This window comes from Gadus chalcogrammus, chromosome 20 (genome assembly GCF_026213295.1).
Source record: "Gadus chalcogrammus isolate NIFS_2021 chromosome 20, NIFS_Gcha_1.0, whole genome shotgun sequence".
Classification (NCBI taxonomy): Eukaryota; Metazoa; Chordata; class Actinopteri; order Gadiformes; family Gadidae; genus Gadus; species Gadus chalcogrammus.
In genome coordinates, this window is record NC_079431.1 from 10,588,295 (window position 1) to 10,600,794 (window position 12,500).

At 46.6% G+C, this 12,500-nt stretch overlaps 1 protein-coding gene across 2 annotated transcripts in view; it reads left to right on the forward strand.

Annotated features, from left to right (window-relative positions):
• Positions 1 to 12,500, forward strand: part of LOC130373856 (receptor tyrosine-protein kinase erbB-4-like) — a 251,261-nt gene that overhangs the window by 198,319 nt on the left and 40,442 nt on the right. For both annotated transcript variants that reach the window (XM_056580505.1, XM_056580504.1), the window contains exons 14-17: positions 450 to 543; positions 9,084 to 9,238; positions 10,122 to 10,166; positions 11,779 to 11,911. In XM_056580505.1, coding sequence (XP_056436480.1) covers positions 450 to 543; positions 9,084 to 9,238; positions 10,122 to 10,166; positions 11,779 to 11,911 — 427 coding nt within the window. The remainder of the gene's footprint in view (positions 1 to 449; positions 544 to 9,083; positions 9,239 to 10,121; positions 10,167 to 11,778; positions 11,912 to 12,500) is intronic.

Below are 12,500 nucleotides of genomic sequence, written 5' to 3' on the forward strand. Positions count from 1 at the left end.
GCCGGTTAAAGGCGGATGATTGTTTGTAAGTTGGGTGTTTTGTTTAATGAGAAGAAATAAATTATAAGGATGTCAGCGTTTTCTTGTTCATATGTTTTTTCATGGGTTGAAACACCCGATAAAATTGATAATGGCATTTTACCAATGACCAGGCTCGATCCAATAATCCCAAAACCTCAGACCTGTAGGCTTCCTTCACCAAAATGACCTGTACCTCAGTATTCAAAGTAATGTTGTATTGGATAAACCGTTTGAGTTGTTGCTGAAAGCATTGATATTGTTTGACCTTCTTGATTTATCTCCTATCCCTCACCTCTTTTTGATCAATTCCACTGGTTTCCAACTTCATGCTACTCACGTCTCCAATCCCCCCCTCTCTCCCTCTCTCCTTCCCTCTCCCTCTCCCTTCATCCCCCTCTCTTTCCCTCCGTCCCCCTCCCTCCCTACAGGGATATGAGAGAGTATGCCAATGCCTCTGTGTGTGTGGAGTGTGACGGCCAGTGTGAGCAGGCAGACGATGACTCTTTGACCTGTCATGGCCCGGTAAGCCACTACGACCTCTGCAGTATGCCTGCGTGTGTGTGTGTGTGTGTGTGTGTGTGTGTGTGTGTGTGTGTGTGTGTGTGTGTGTGTGTGTGTGTGTGTGTGTGTGTGTGTGTGTGTGTGTGTGTGTGTGTGTGTGTGTATGCAACCCAGAGAGAGGCAGGTGAGAGAGAGAGAAAGCAAGGGAGACAGAAAGAGGGAGAAAGCAAGGGAGAGAGAGAGAGAGAGATTCAAGCCACGTAGTGTGCAGCTGAAAGACAACCCCGGCTCACTGCGCGACTCGCCCATGGAATACAGATGAAGGATCCTCATGAAGAACAGGGGCGGTATGAACAAGAGGGGTCGTTTTAATCACTTGTTTTTATCGTTTATGCTCAGTAGAGAAAGGTAAACAGCATTATGCTCCTTTTTTTAACAAGCTCCGGAGGTTATTACGATCATGAGCGTTTCTCTGCCCAACCCAACCAGCAATGAAGCCAGAGACTTAAATCTGTTGTATGTGAGTGTGTGGGTATATATGTGTGTGTGGGTGTGGGTGCGTGACATCCAGCGCTGAATCACCCACATTTTCCCTTGAGAAAAGTCTAAATCCAAATGTTTAAATTTGACTATATGTTGAATGTTCTCACTAACCCCCGCCAGTGCCACTATACACCAGATAACCAACACCACTCATACCCCTCCCCCCCTCCCCCTTCCGTCAGTGATTTGTATGGGGTGGCACATAGATTTAGTGTTTACCACAAATTGAAATTACTTGTGAGGCGGCATGGGGGGGAGAGGGGGGACAGGGGGGGAGAAAGGGTGGCGGTGTTGTGTGTGTGTGAGCCTGTGTGTGAGTGCGGACTCTTCACTTCGTGATTTATTGTTTTGGCAGCCAACGTGTGGCTGGTGCAGTTCTGCCATTGATTATATCTCATGTTCCGACTCAAAAGGAAAAGGGCGCACTGCTTTAAAGCTAAGCTCAGCATCATTCCCACTTGCCCATTTACTCCGGTACACACTATAGATGAATCGGAGTCACATATGTGTGTGGGTGCATGTCTCTGTGAGTGAGTGTTTATGTATGTATGTGTGTGTGTGTGTGTGTGTGTGTGTGTGTGTGTGTGTGTGTGTGTGTGTGTGTGTGTGTGTGTGTGTGTGTGTGTGTGTGTGTGTGTGTGTGTGTGTGTGTGTGTGTGTGTGTGTGCTTCTGTCTGTGTGTTTGTGTCGCTGTATCTGTGCACATTCAAGTGCATGGTTGCAATTGCTGTACATAATTGCCGCTGTGTACAATCAACCATTGGCAAGTCATTGTGGCGTAACAATGCATTTCCTAAGACTAGGAGTTATTGTCCCGTACTGCAGACACACACAGGACTAGACGAGGATTCTGCGAGAGATGAGGAGTTCGGCTGACGATATAGGGGGTGGGCGGGTGGGCTCTCCTGTTTCAGTGGGAGAGTTTACAGTTTACATTTCATCAACAAAAGTGGTAGAGCTCTACGGAAGTCAATGTTGACCTTCCCTCCTCCACTGCCCCATGCCCCTCTCATGGCGATTCTCATGAACCGAAAAACCCGGATCCTTATCTTAACATCCGTGCTAACAGCATGTATTAAGACAATGGTTAACATACATGGTTCGACTTTATCAATGAAATGGCATGCATCGCATGCTCATTATGCTGGAATATTCAAGTTCAAGTAGTTTATTATAAAAATACGATAATACTTTATTGATTCCAGATGGGACATTTTGAAAAGTATGAATTAGTGCTGCTGTTATTATTATTATGTAGAGAGCAGGGAAGGCACTTCATCGAAGTGCCTTGATCGTTGACACAATATTTATGTAAAATTATGAACGCTTTCCCTATTAACATCACATTATTATGTTAAAATATTATTCTGATTATACATTACAATAATTTATACATTGTAAATCAAAAATATAACAGTGGATACTATGGATCTGAAACTCTTGATGTCGTGAAATGAGACGTCACAGAAACACAGAAAGGATAGTGAGAAAAAAACAAAATATTCCCTTTTTATAACACGGACATCCTGAAGCAGCTTCCTTGCAGTTTCAAACAGCTCCCTGCGATTGCAATGCTCCACATTACAGAGTAACAACCTTAAAACGGCAATTATTGTTGCCATTTTACACTTGAACATGAGCCTATGAGCATAAACCGTGCATTTGAACCTTAAACTGAACCCCTTTTACCACAGAAATGAACACTGTTTAATCAGAGCAGTGACTGCGTTACTAAAATGTTAACAACTCTGATGCCTTTGCCCCGAGAAGAAAATGAGACGAGGTTGTCAATTAGGCCTCTTTCCTAGCACTAACCTCAAGTGCCACCTCTACCCAAGAGCCAGTGTTTCGGGAAAAATCGAATTAGCTTGTCTGTCATTGCAGCCTATCTTCATTGGCTTGGAAAACGAGGAACATTAAGCACTGTTCTTTAAACAAACCAATTTCAACTCAGGCCGCTGGTTTTTTGTGTGTGCCTTTGTGTCACAACGTGTGTTTGTTTTGTGCATCTGAGGACTAAGGGGTCATTATTCTGCCCTGCCTCCCCCAACCCACGCACACACACACACACACACACACACACACACACACACACACACACACACACACACACACACACACACACACACACACACACACACACACACACACATAGCGAAGTGCTGATTACATTTATTTTGGACTGACGATTGAGAGACCAGACTCTTTTAAATTATACATCCTGGCCTACATCATAGTCAAACAATGCATCAAATACTGGGAACAACATTGACCCAACCCAAAAAGTTCTTCACAGAAGCAGCCATTTCAGGACTTCACAGACTTTGGTTCAGACTTTATAGAAAGGGAGGGTTATGAAGTGAACACGGCCCACTCTCAGTATACCTGAGAATTTGCAACCTTAAAGGGCAAAAGCAAGAATAGATTTTAGAGTATAAGACTTACAGAATCCAGCCATAGAGCATCACACAAAATAACTTCCCAGACCCCATCCATTTAGTTTTTCCTATTCTAGCCAGCACTCCTATATTATGAAGTGCACTTTAATAATTCGACCCCCATCAAATCATTTGATGTGCCTCCTGCCGGAAGTGGCATTCCAAATGTTAAGTCAAATCAATTTACGGCAGTTTGTTCAGCTCATTATATTTTTGGATGAACATTTAAAGTCTATTAGGTAGACCTTTTTGGTTCATAAGTCAGATTTATTAATAGAAAAGCACAACAATCTATGCTAAGCTGCCACTACTGCGGTTTTATTGGGCATAAAACTGCTTTCACAATAAACCATTAGTCAAACTGTTAACACAGTTTGACCAAGACTAATGGTTTAAAAGATAATCCACCTGAAATCTATTTTTGTAAAAAAGAAAAAAGTTAAACCAAACATTACATATTGTGTTTATGCACATATCCTCAATATGTGCATAAAATATGTGTCTTTTATTTATCTTTTCATATAAAGATGTCCGAATGAGTGCATGTGCGTGCACATGTCTGTGTGTGTGTCTGCACGTGTGTCTGTGGTGTCTGTGTCTGCACGTGTGATGTGTTAGTAATGTGTTTGATATTGGTTTGCTCCAGCTTCCTGCACGTTTGTTTGTGTGTGTATATTTTTGTTTGTGTGCCTGCGTGCATGCGTGCTTGCGTGCCTTAGAATGCGTGAGTACACGTCGACACGTGCTGGTGTCTGTGGCTAATATGATGTCTTGGTAATGTGCACCTGTATGTTATTGGTTTGCTACAGCTTCCAGGTTATTGGCTCACAGTAGCGCAGGGGGAATGCAGAGTTGAAGCCGCTGGGGGCTGCTGGGAGGGGGGGAGGGGGTCGGTCACAAATGGATTACAACAATCATGTTATTGCTACAGAGACCCTTGCAATTGCATTAGACCTTACACAACAGGGGATTTAGCTGGCTACGGCTAATGCCCTCCGTAAGGGGAGAAACGGAGGAGATCACAGCATGCTGGCAGTCGATCGAGTAGGAGCGTAACCTGTGAGACATGCTTTGACCGTGCCGTACAGCCCCCCCAAAGCCATTCAGGGATTGGCCGTCTTATCGCTCGATCACTGTTCATCCCTCGATGCATGGGATCTGCTGTATTAACACTTTGCTCTCTGATCCAAACTGATCCTTCCAGTCAAGTCTATTTGATTTGTACAGCCCTTAATTGGGGTTGCCGTCTCAAAGGGTCATATTTAGGACGCCACCTAAAGGGCTCTTTATGGTTTCACGTTCACGCAACGCAAGGGGGTTACGGACCCCTTACGTCTTTGCGGACCCTCCTTGCGTCCAACGCAAGGGCCGGACGTGCGCCTCCCAAAGATCGTAACCTTCCGCCGAGGCGACGCAGCAGCAAGGGCTGGTCCGCTCACTGAAACCCGACGCAGAACCATAAACGTTCACGACTGCGTTGAAGCGTCTGCGTGGTCATTGCGTTGCGGGAACGTGGAACCATAAAGAGCCCTTAAGCCTTGACCAACCCTCCCCCTCTTTCCTCTCTCCCCTCCCCACCCCCCCCCCCCCCCCCCCAAGGGCAAGAATGAGTAGAGTTGAATGAGTACAATGGGAGCCATAATTGACATGCAGGGTGGTATTGCAAGTATTTTTGTTTTTGATTTCCCCTTAGTTTTATGTAGCATTTTAAGTGTTTTCCTTTGAGTACAAGCATGTAGTCCATGGGGATGGGGTGCTGGCCAGTGATATGGCTAGTAGCTGTCAAGTTATCCTAGCCAATCAGTCACAGTCAGAGCAACACACTGAAAGAGAGTCAGTAGTAGTGTTAGATGGGGCTAGGTGGAGGAAGAACATGCAGGGAACCTCTATTCTATCGGCACCGGGGGTAGGCTAGTGACGGCTAATAGGGCGATTGAGCTTTAATGAGGGCCACGGGACACTCCGAGGAGCCAAAGGAGAGGGTAAATAGGTAGGTGTTAAGTACGGTTTCAAATGTTCAGATTCCGTAGCATAATTACATAATTTGACGAATAACACTAATATCCCATCGTAATAAGAGCATTAGATATGAATCACATCGAGAGTGGCCAGAAACGGTTTATTTTTCCTATTTCCTTTTCTGACTACTAACTACACCCCATGTTTCTGCACGATTACTGTCACAGAGAGATTTTTATTGTATTATTTTTTCTGTTGGAGGCGAATGGCGGACGCCTGTGGTTTAACTGCATATCTCACCGGTCCCCCACAGATATATGAGGAGAGGCTCACGGATAGTACATCACGCTAACATCTCCTGTAAAGCCCCAGCGACGCCCCAGGCCACGCTCGAAACAGCCTCTTTCTGTAGGGAGGCCCTTCAAAAGGGTCTGCTGTTACAGTTACAGAACGCGTTTAAGTGTGCACACGCATTTTGCGCACGCATGCATGGTTGCATACACATGCAGCAACTCATCCGGGCGCGTCCATGAACAATACCAAAATGTCTCCATGAAAAACGATCAGACATTTGAGCCAGGTGCATTTGTATTTACGCAAGCAATGGTAGGTGCACTAAACATGCACCACGTGAACACATTCTGATCTCTTTTGCGCACATTTGTCTTCAAGTCACTGGCCTCACCGCTTGCACGCATTGACCTACTCTCTCAAACATGCACGCTAACCCACTTCCCCAGCCCTGCCGGATACAAGGTTCTTGGGTGAAACAGGAAGATAAATGTGGATTTGCGGTGCGGTGTTTTTGTCCAAAAGCGAAGGGCACATCCCTGTATGATTTGGTTTCTCCACAGTCTCTGCCCACACCACGCCCTGTTGCTTTGCTCTGTCACATCATTTACTCGCTCAACATGATGGGGTTATTGGATACAGTCAAGGCACGAAGATACACACACAAACTCAAACACACACAAAAACCAACACTGATACACAGTGACACTGCTGTTGACTTACACACATGTGAAACAAACTCACACACACGCACGCTCACGCACACACACACACACACACACACACACACACACACACACACACACACACACACACACACACACACACACACACACACACACACACAAACACTGAGGCACAGTAACATTTCGGCTGACACACACATGTGAAACAAACACACACACACACACACACACACAAACACACAAATAAATGTAAACAAACAAACAAACAAACAAACACATAGACACATACATGAGCTGAAACACATACACACATAGCCCCGGGCGGGGGACATGGCGATGTAGGCTGAGTGTCAGGCTCATTGCTCACTCCAGAGAACCCCTCAATTTGCATTCTCCCAACATCTGGCTGGGTGTAAGCCTCTGCGCTAGCTAAAATTGTTTCAGAGCTACACTCACTCACACACACACATGGATACACACAGTCTCGCGCTCATTCACGTAGGTACACACACAGGCATGCATACACACACATGGACACACGCAATCACAGGAATGCTGCATTATTTTACATATAAACCAGGGTTGCCATTGCATGCTTGTAATATCAAAGCATATTTATCTGTCATTGCTGTCATAACCTGAGGGACCAACATTAATTGAAATCTGTGTGTGTGTGTGTGTGTGCGTGTGTGTGTGTGTGTGTGTGTGTGTGTGTGTGTGTGTGTGTGTGTGTGTGTGTGTGTGTGTGTGTGTGTGTGTGTGTGTGTGTGTGTGTGTGTGTGTTTGCGTGTCTGTGTGTGTGTGTGTGTGAGGATGTTTGGGGTCTGTGTGTGCAGGGGGGGCGGTATTTGTCACTGTTGGATGCGCAGGTTTTTCTGCCCGTTCTTGTGTGTTTCCGCGCTATTTTTCATGGAGATCTTTAAGGCCTGTAGCATCAATAACATCCCTCTCCTCTCATCTGCTCGCTCCCGTCGCCCTCTCTGCGCTCCTTCACTGCCCTCCACTCTCGTCTTCCTCTATTTCATTTGTCTCTGCTTTTCCCGTTCCATTCATTTCCATTTCTACCTCTCCTCTCACCCCCTCCTCCACCCTCCTCTCCTCTGAGTGTTTGTCTCCTTTCGTCTCATCTCCTCTGCTGTTTTCCCCTCCTCTCCCTGCTTTCCCGCCTCTTCCATACTATATTAGCTCCATAAATCCTGTCCTAGGCGGGTTGTTATGGTCATTGTGTGTGCGGTGAGCGATGGTTATTATCTGCCTGCCTCGCTCGCTCTTGCTTTATGTGTATCGTCTGTTTTCCCTCCCCCATCCCCTTTCTCTCTCGCTCTCTCGCTCTCTCTCTCTCACTCTCGCTCTCTCTCTCTCGCTCTCTCTCCCTCCCTCTGCATGCTCGCGCTGTGTCTGTTCCCACCCCTGTCTCTCTCCTTCAACCCCATGTCCCACTTCTGAGTCGTTTTTTCCCCTTCCTTATCTCCTCGACTGACTGTCACCATCTACTTCTACTGCTCCCCGCTACACCCTGCCATGGCCATCACTCCCCCCTCCCCCCCAAACCCACACACACACACACACACACACACACACACACACACACACACACACACACACACACACACACACACACACACACACACACACACACACACACACTATCTTTATCTGTTTTCTTTCCGTTTGTGGCGCCTCCCTTTTTTCCTTCTGAAGAATTTTGACTTCCATGCTCCCCACTCCTCGCACCACAAAAGACGAGTCACACCACTGCCCCGCACCAAGCCGCCTCTAACACTACACCTCACACCACGGCCCACCCAACACCTCACACCACACCTCAGCCCACACCTCACTCCACACCTCAAACTGCATTTCAGTCCACATAAAGCCTCACGCCACCAAGTCTCACATTGCAAGTTTTGACAACACACGTGCCTCCCGCCACGCCTCACTCCACGCCTCACTCCACGCCTCACTCCACCTTTCACACCACGCCTAACACCCTGCCACGCCTCACTCCACCTCTCACACCACCTCTCACACCACACCAAGCCTCACTCCACCTCTCACACCACACCACGCCTGACAAGGCACCTCACCAAGAGGTTTACACCCCCCCCCCACGTCTCACGTTACACCACAGCTCACACCAGGCCTCAAACCACACCTCACCAAACGTCTCACACATAACGCCTCACACCATACCTCACACTGCAGCTCAAACCCTACATCACCACACCTCACACTACAGCTCCCACCACACCTCACGCCCATAACTCTTCCTTCATGCGCACCGTTGCCCATTCATGCATACCTGTTGAACATTGCAAATATGTGCAGCCGTTTGTGGTGTAGAAACTGCATTCTGTGGTGTGTGTGTGTGTGTGTGTGTGTGTGTGTGGAAGATTACCGGTTTAAGCAGCCTCCCCTGGCCCGGGTCAGACTGATTAGACTCTGGGGCTTGGGGAGGCTGCTTCAACCAGCCGTCATTCACACACACTCCCACAGGCATTTAGAAAGATATTCCAGGCAGCTTGCCCGTTGGACAATGTTGTATAGGAGTCTGATTTCAATTAAATAGTGCCATCTTTGCTCACACCTGTTGCCTGAATGCATCGTTGCATCTTCTTGTTTTTTTCACTCTTTCCTCTGCAAGGGTGCGGACCACTGTGTGAGATGCCTCCACTTCAAGGACGGCCCCAACTGTGTGGAGAAGTGTCCTGACGGCCTGCAGGGTACCAACAGCTTCATCTTCAAGTACGCAGAGGCCAACGACGAGTGTCACCCCTGCAACGCCAACTGCACCCAGGGGTGAGTTGTTAGGGTGTCTGTGTGTGTGTGTGTGTGTGTGTGTGTGTGTGTGTGTGTGTGTGTGTGTGTGTGTGTGTGTGTGTGTGTGTGTGTGTGTGTGTGTGTGTGTGTGTGTATGTGTGTATTTAACTGCAAGTTTGTGCAGTTCAGAGTATAAACTGATTGTGTGTTTGTGTGCGTGTGTGTGGTGTGTGTGTGTGTGTGTGTGTTTGTCGTTACGCAGTGGCTTATTACAAGACACAATAATGGTAATGAAATGCTCGATTTTGTGCTCTCCAAAATAGTGCACATTTAAAACTCCATCAATAATAATACATTTAAATGCTAGATATATTCAGACCAGAAAGAATGGATTATATAGATAACATGTGCCAGGTCTGTCTGTAACTGTCCGTGTGTTACTCAGAGACCCTGTCCATGTCTAATCAGCGAAAGACCTGAGCAAACATGTTGAACATGCTGATGATAAACTTGTACATCCAAACTGAAACACATAGACATACACACAAGGGAACATAACATTTGAGTGTGTGTGTGTGTGTGTGTGTGTGTGTGTGTGTGTGTGTGTGTGTGTGTGTGTGTGTGTGTGTGTGTGTGTGTGTGTGTGTGTGTGTGTGTGTGTGTCAGTATGTGTGTTTGCATGTGTGTCTTGAGTGCTACCATTCTCTGATGAGTGACAGACACATGGTCCTTACCTGCATAACAATGCCCGCGCAAATGGAAAACACACGCTGCTGACACACTGTCAAAAGATACAGCACTATAGGCGTGGGCCGGCTCACACTGACACTTGAAGCAGAGTGATATGGCCCTAAAGAAGGAGAAAAAGAGAACTCGAAATGCTATATTTATGTTGCTGTGTATGTCCCCATTCTTCTCATAGGTGCATTGGTCCAAGGTTGCAAGATTGCATTGGCTGGATGGACAGGTAACGGCTAGATGTGAAGTTACATTATACAATCAAAACACAAAAATGCATGCACGCACACACACACACACACACACACACACACACACACACACACACACACACACACACACACACACACACACACACACACACACACACACACACACACACACACACACACACACACACAGAGACAGACAGACAGACAGACAGACAGACAGACAGACAGACAGACAGACAGACAGACAGACAGACAGACAGACAGACAGACAGACAGACAGATGTGTACATTCTAAATGTTTCTCTGTCTCTCCCCCCAAATCTTACACGTACAGACACACACAGCAAACATTAACATCAATCAGAATGTGATTTGCGGTGGGCTCTTCTGCCAGGAATCGCCATGTGTGCACATTTAGTTGTTGATACCTCTTCTTGCAGATGCCTTTGCGTGCACAATTCCATTAATCTTCTATTTTTGGGACAGACTGTATGGGGAAAGGTTTTTACAATATTCCTCATGGTAAACATGAACAAAACTACAAACATTGCAGAAAGTGTGTTGAAGAGCAGCAAGGGGCCACAGTCTTGTTAAGTGAGTAATAGCCTCTAACAATCAGATTTCCGGCACTTCATATCCTGAGGCATTCAGAAAGGATACACAAACACATACGCACGCACAGACCTTAGAATGCATGTGTGAGAGTCAGTGAGTGGAAAAGCGATTAAGGCTGTATTTAATGGTGCTCCTAGTTTAGCGTGTGATGCAATGATATACAGGCGGGGGAGCTTGCAGGGCCCCACCTCCCCCCTCCCTGGGATTTAAATAGACCTGAGAGATGCCTCTTCCAAATTACGTTTTCCCTATATATACGGAAGGGAATTTACTTTCTCCTGGGGGGTAAGGATTCTTGTTTGCAAATCAGTGATATTCAGTGAGATGACCATAGTACCCTGCCCCTACACTAGTAGGGATATCCTTCCATATGTTATGTATTGTTTTTTTTTTACGAACTGATTGCCGGGTTAACGACTACACATTAACATGGCCGGCTCTTTCCCGCCAGCTTTTCTGTTAAATCAAATGTCCTCCTCCTCCTCTTTCTCTTCCTTTCTGTCGCACTAATATCCATCTCATCTGTGTGTTCTCCCGTCAGCACACACGCAGGATTGACCCGGGTCAATAAAAGTAGCGTAATATATATTCACATATATATATATATATATTCAACATAATATTGATAGTAAGATACACAACATAACAAAAGAGGGATGGGAGACAAACAACATGACGCAAAGGTGAGGGGATTCAAAACGGGGACGACGCAAAAAAACAACAACACTATGATACAAATACAGAAGCTTCGACCGTGGTTAAATGGACTGCATTTATATAGCACTTTTATCCAAAGCACTCTACAATATTGCCTGACCTTCACCCATTCAGGCACACATTCATGGCGGGGTCAACCATGCTAGCAACCTTGTGGTTGCCAGCAAACCCGCCCTACCTCCTGAGCTACTGCCGCCCCCGTGGTACCCGTGTTCAACGCGTATCCAAGCCTGAAGACGCCTCAATGGCACGTTATGAACTGCATAGTGTGTTCCTCTCTCCCCCTCCCCCCTCCAGGACACCGCTGATCGCAGCCGGGGTGATCGGGGGGCTGTTCGTGGTGGTCATCGTGGGGCTGACCGTGGCCGTGTCCGTGCGTCGGAAGAGCATCAAGAAGAAACGGGCGCTCCGTCGCTTCCTGGAAACCGAAGTGAGCATGGCTGTGTTTTTGTGTGTGGGTGTATGTGTGTGTGTGTGTATGTGTGTGTCTGAAATAGACATTTTCTGTGAATGTTTTAGAGAAATCTTTGTGTTTATGTGTGTTTCTGTGTGTGTGGTTGTGTGCATGCATGTATGTGTGTGTGTGTGTGTGTGTGTGTGTGTGTCTGTTTGTGTTTGTGCAAGTCTGAGAAAGCATGTGTGTGTGCGTGTGTGTGTGTGTGTATTTCTGTTTGTGTGGTTGTGTGCATGCATATATGTGTGTGTGTGTGTGTGTGTGTCTGTGTGTGCGTGTGTTTATGTTGATGCGTGCATGATTGCATATGTATGTGTGTGTGTTGGTGTGTGTGTTTGTTTGGAGTGTACACTCCAAAAAAAAAGTGTACACTCACGAGTACACTTCATACCATACAGGGAAGGAAAAGAAGGGGCATGAGAGGGAAGTAGTGGAGGTAACATACATGAAGTGGAGCCAAACTTTAAAGCCCTCAGCCTCCTATAGCTTCAGAAAAACAGAGTGGAATGGCTGCACTCTTCCCCTTGAGAACACTTTGCCAGTGGTTAAGGGCTCTTCCCTATGC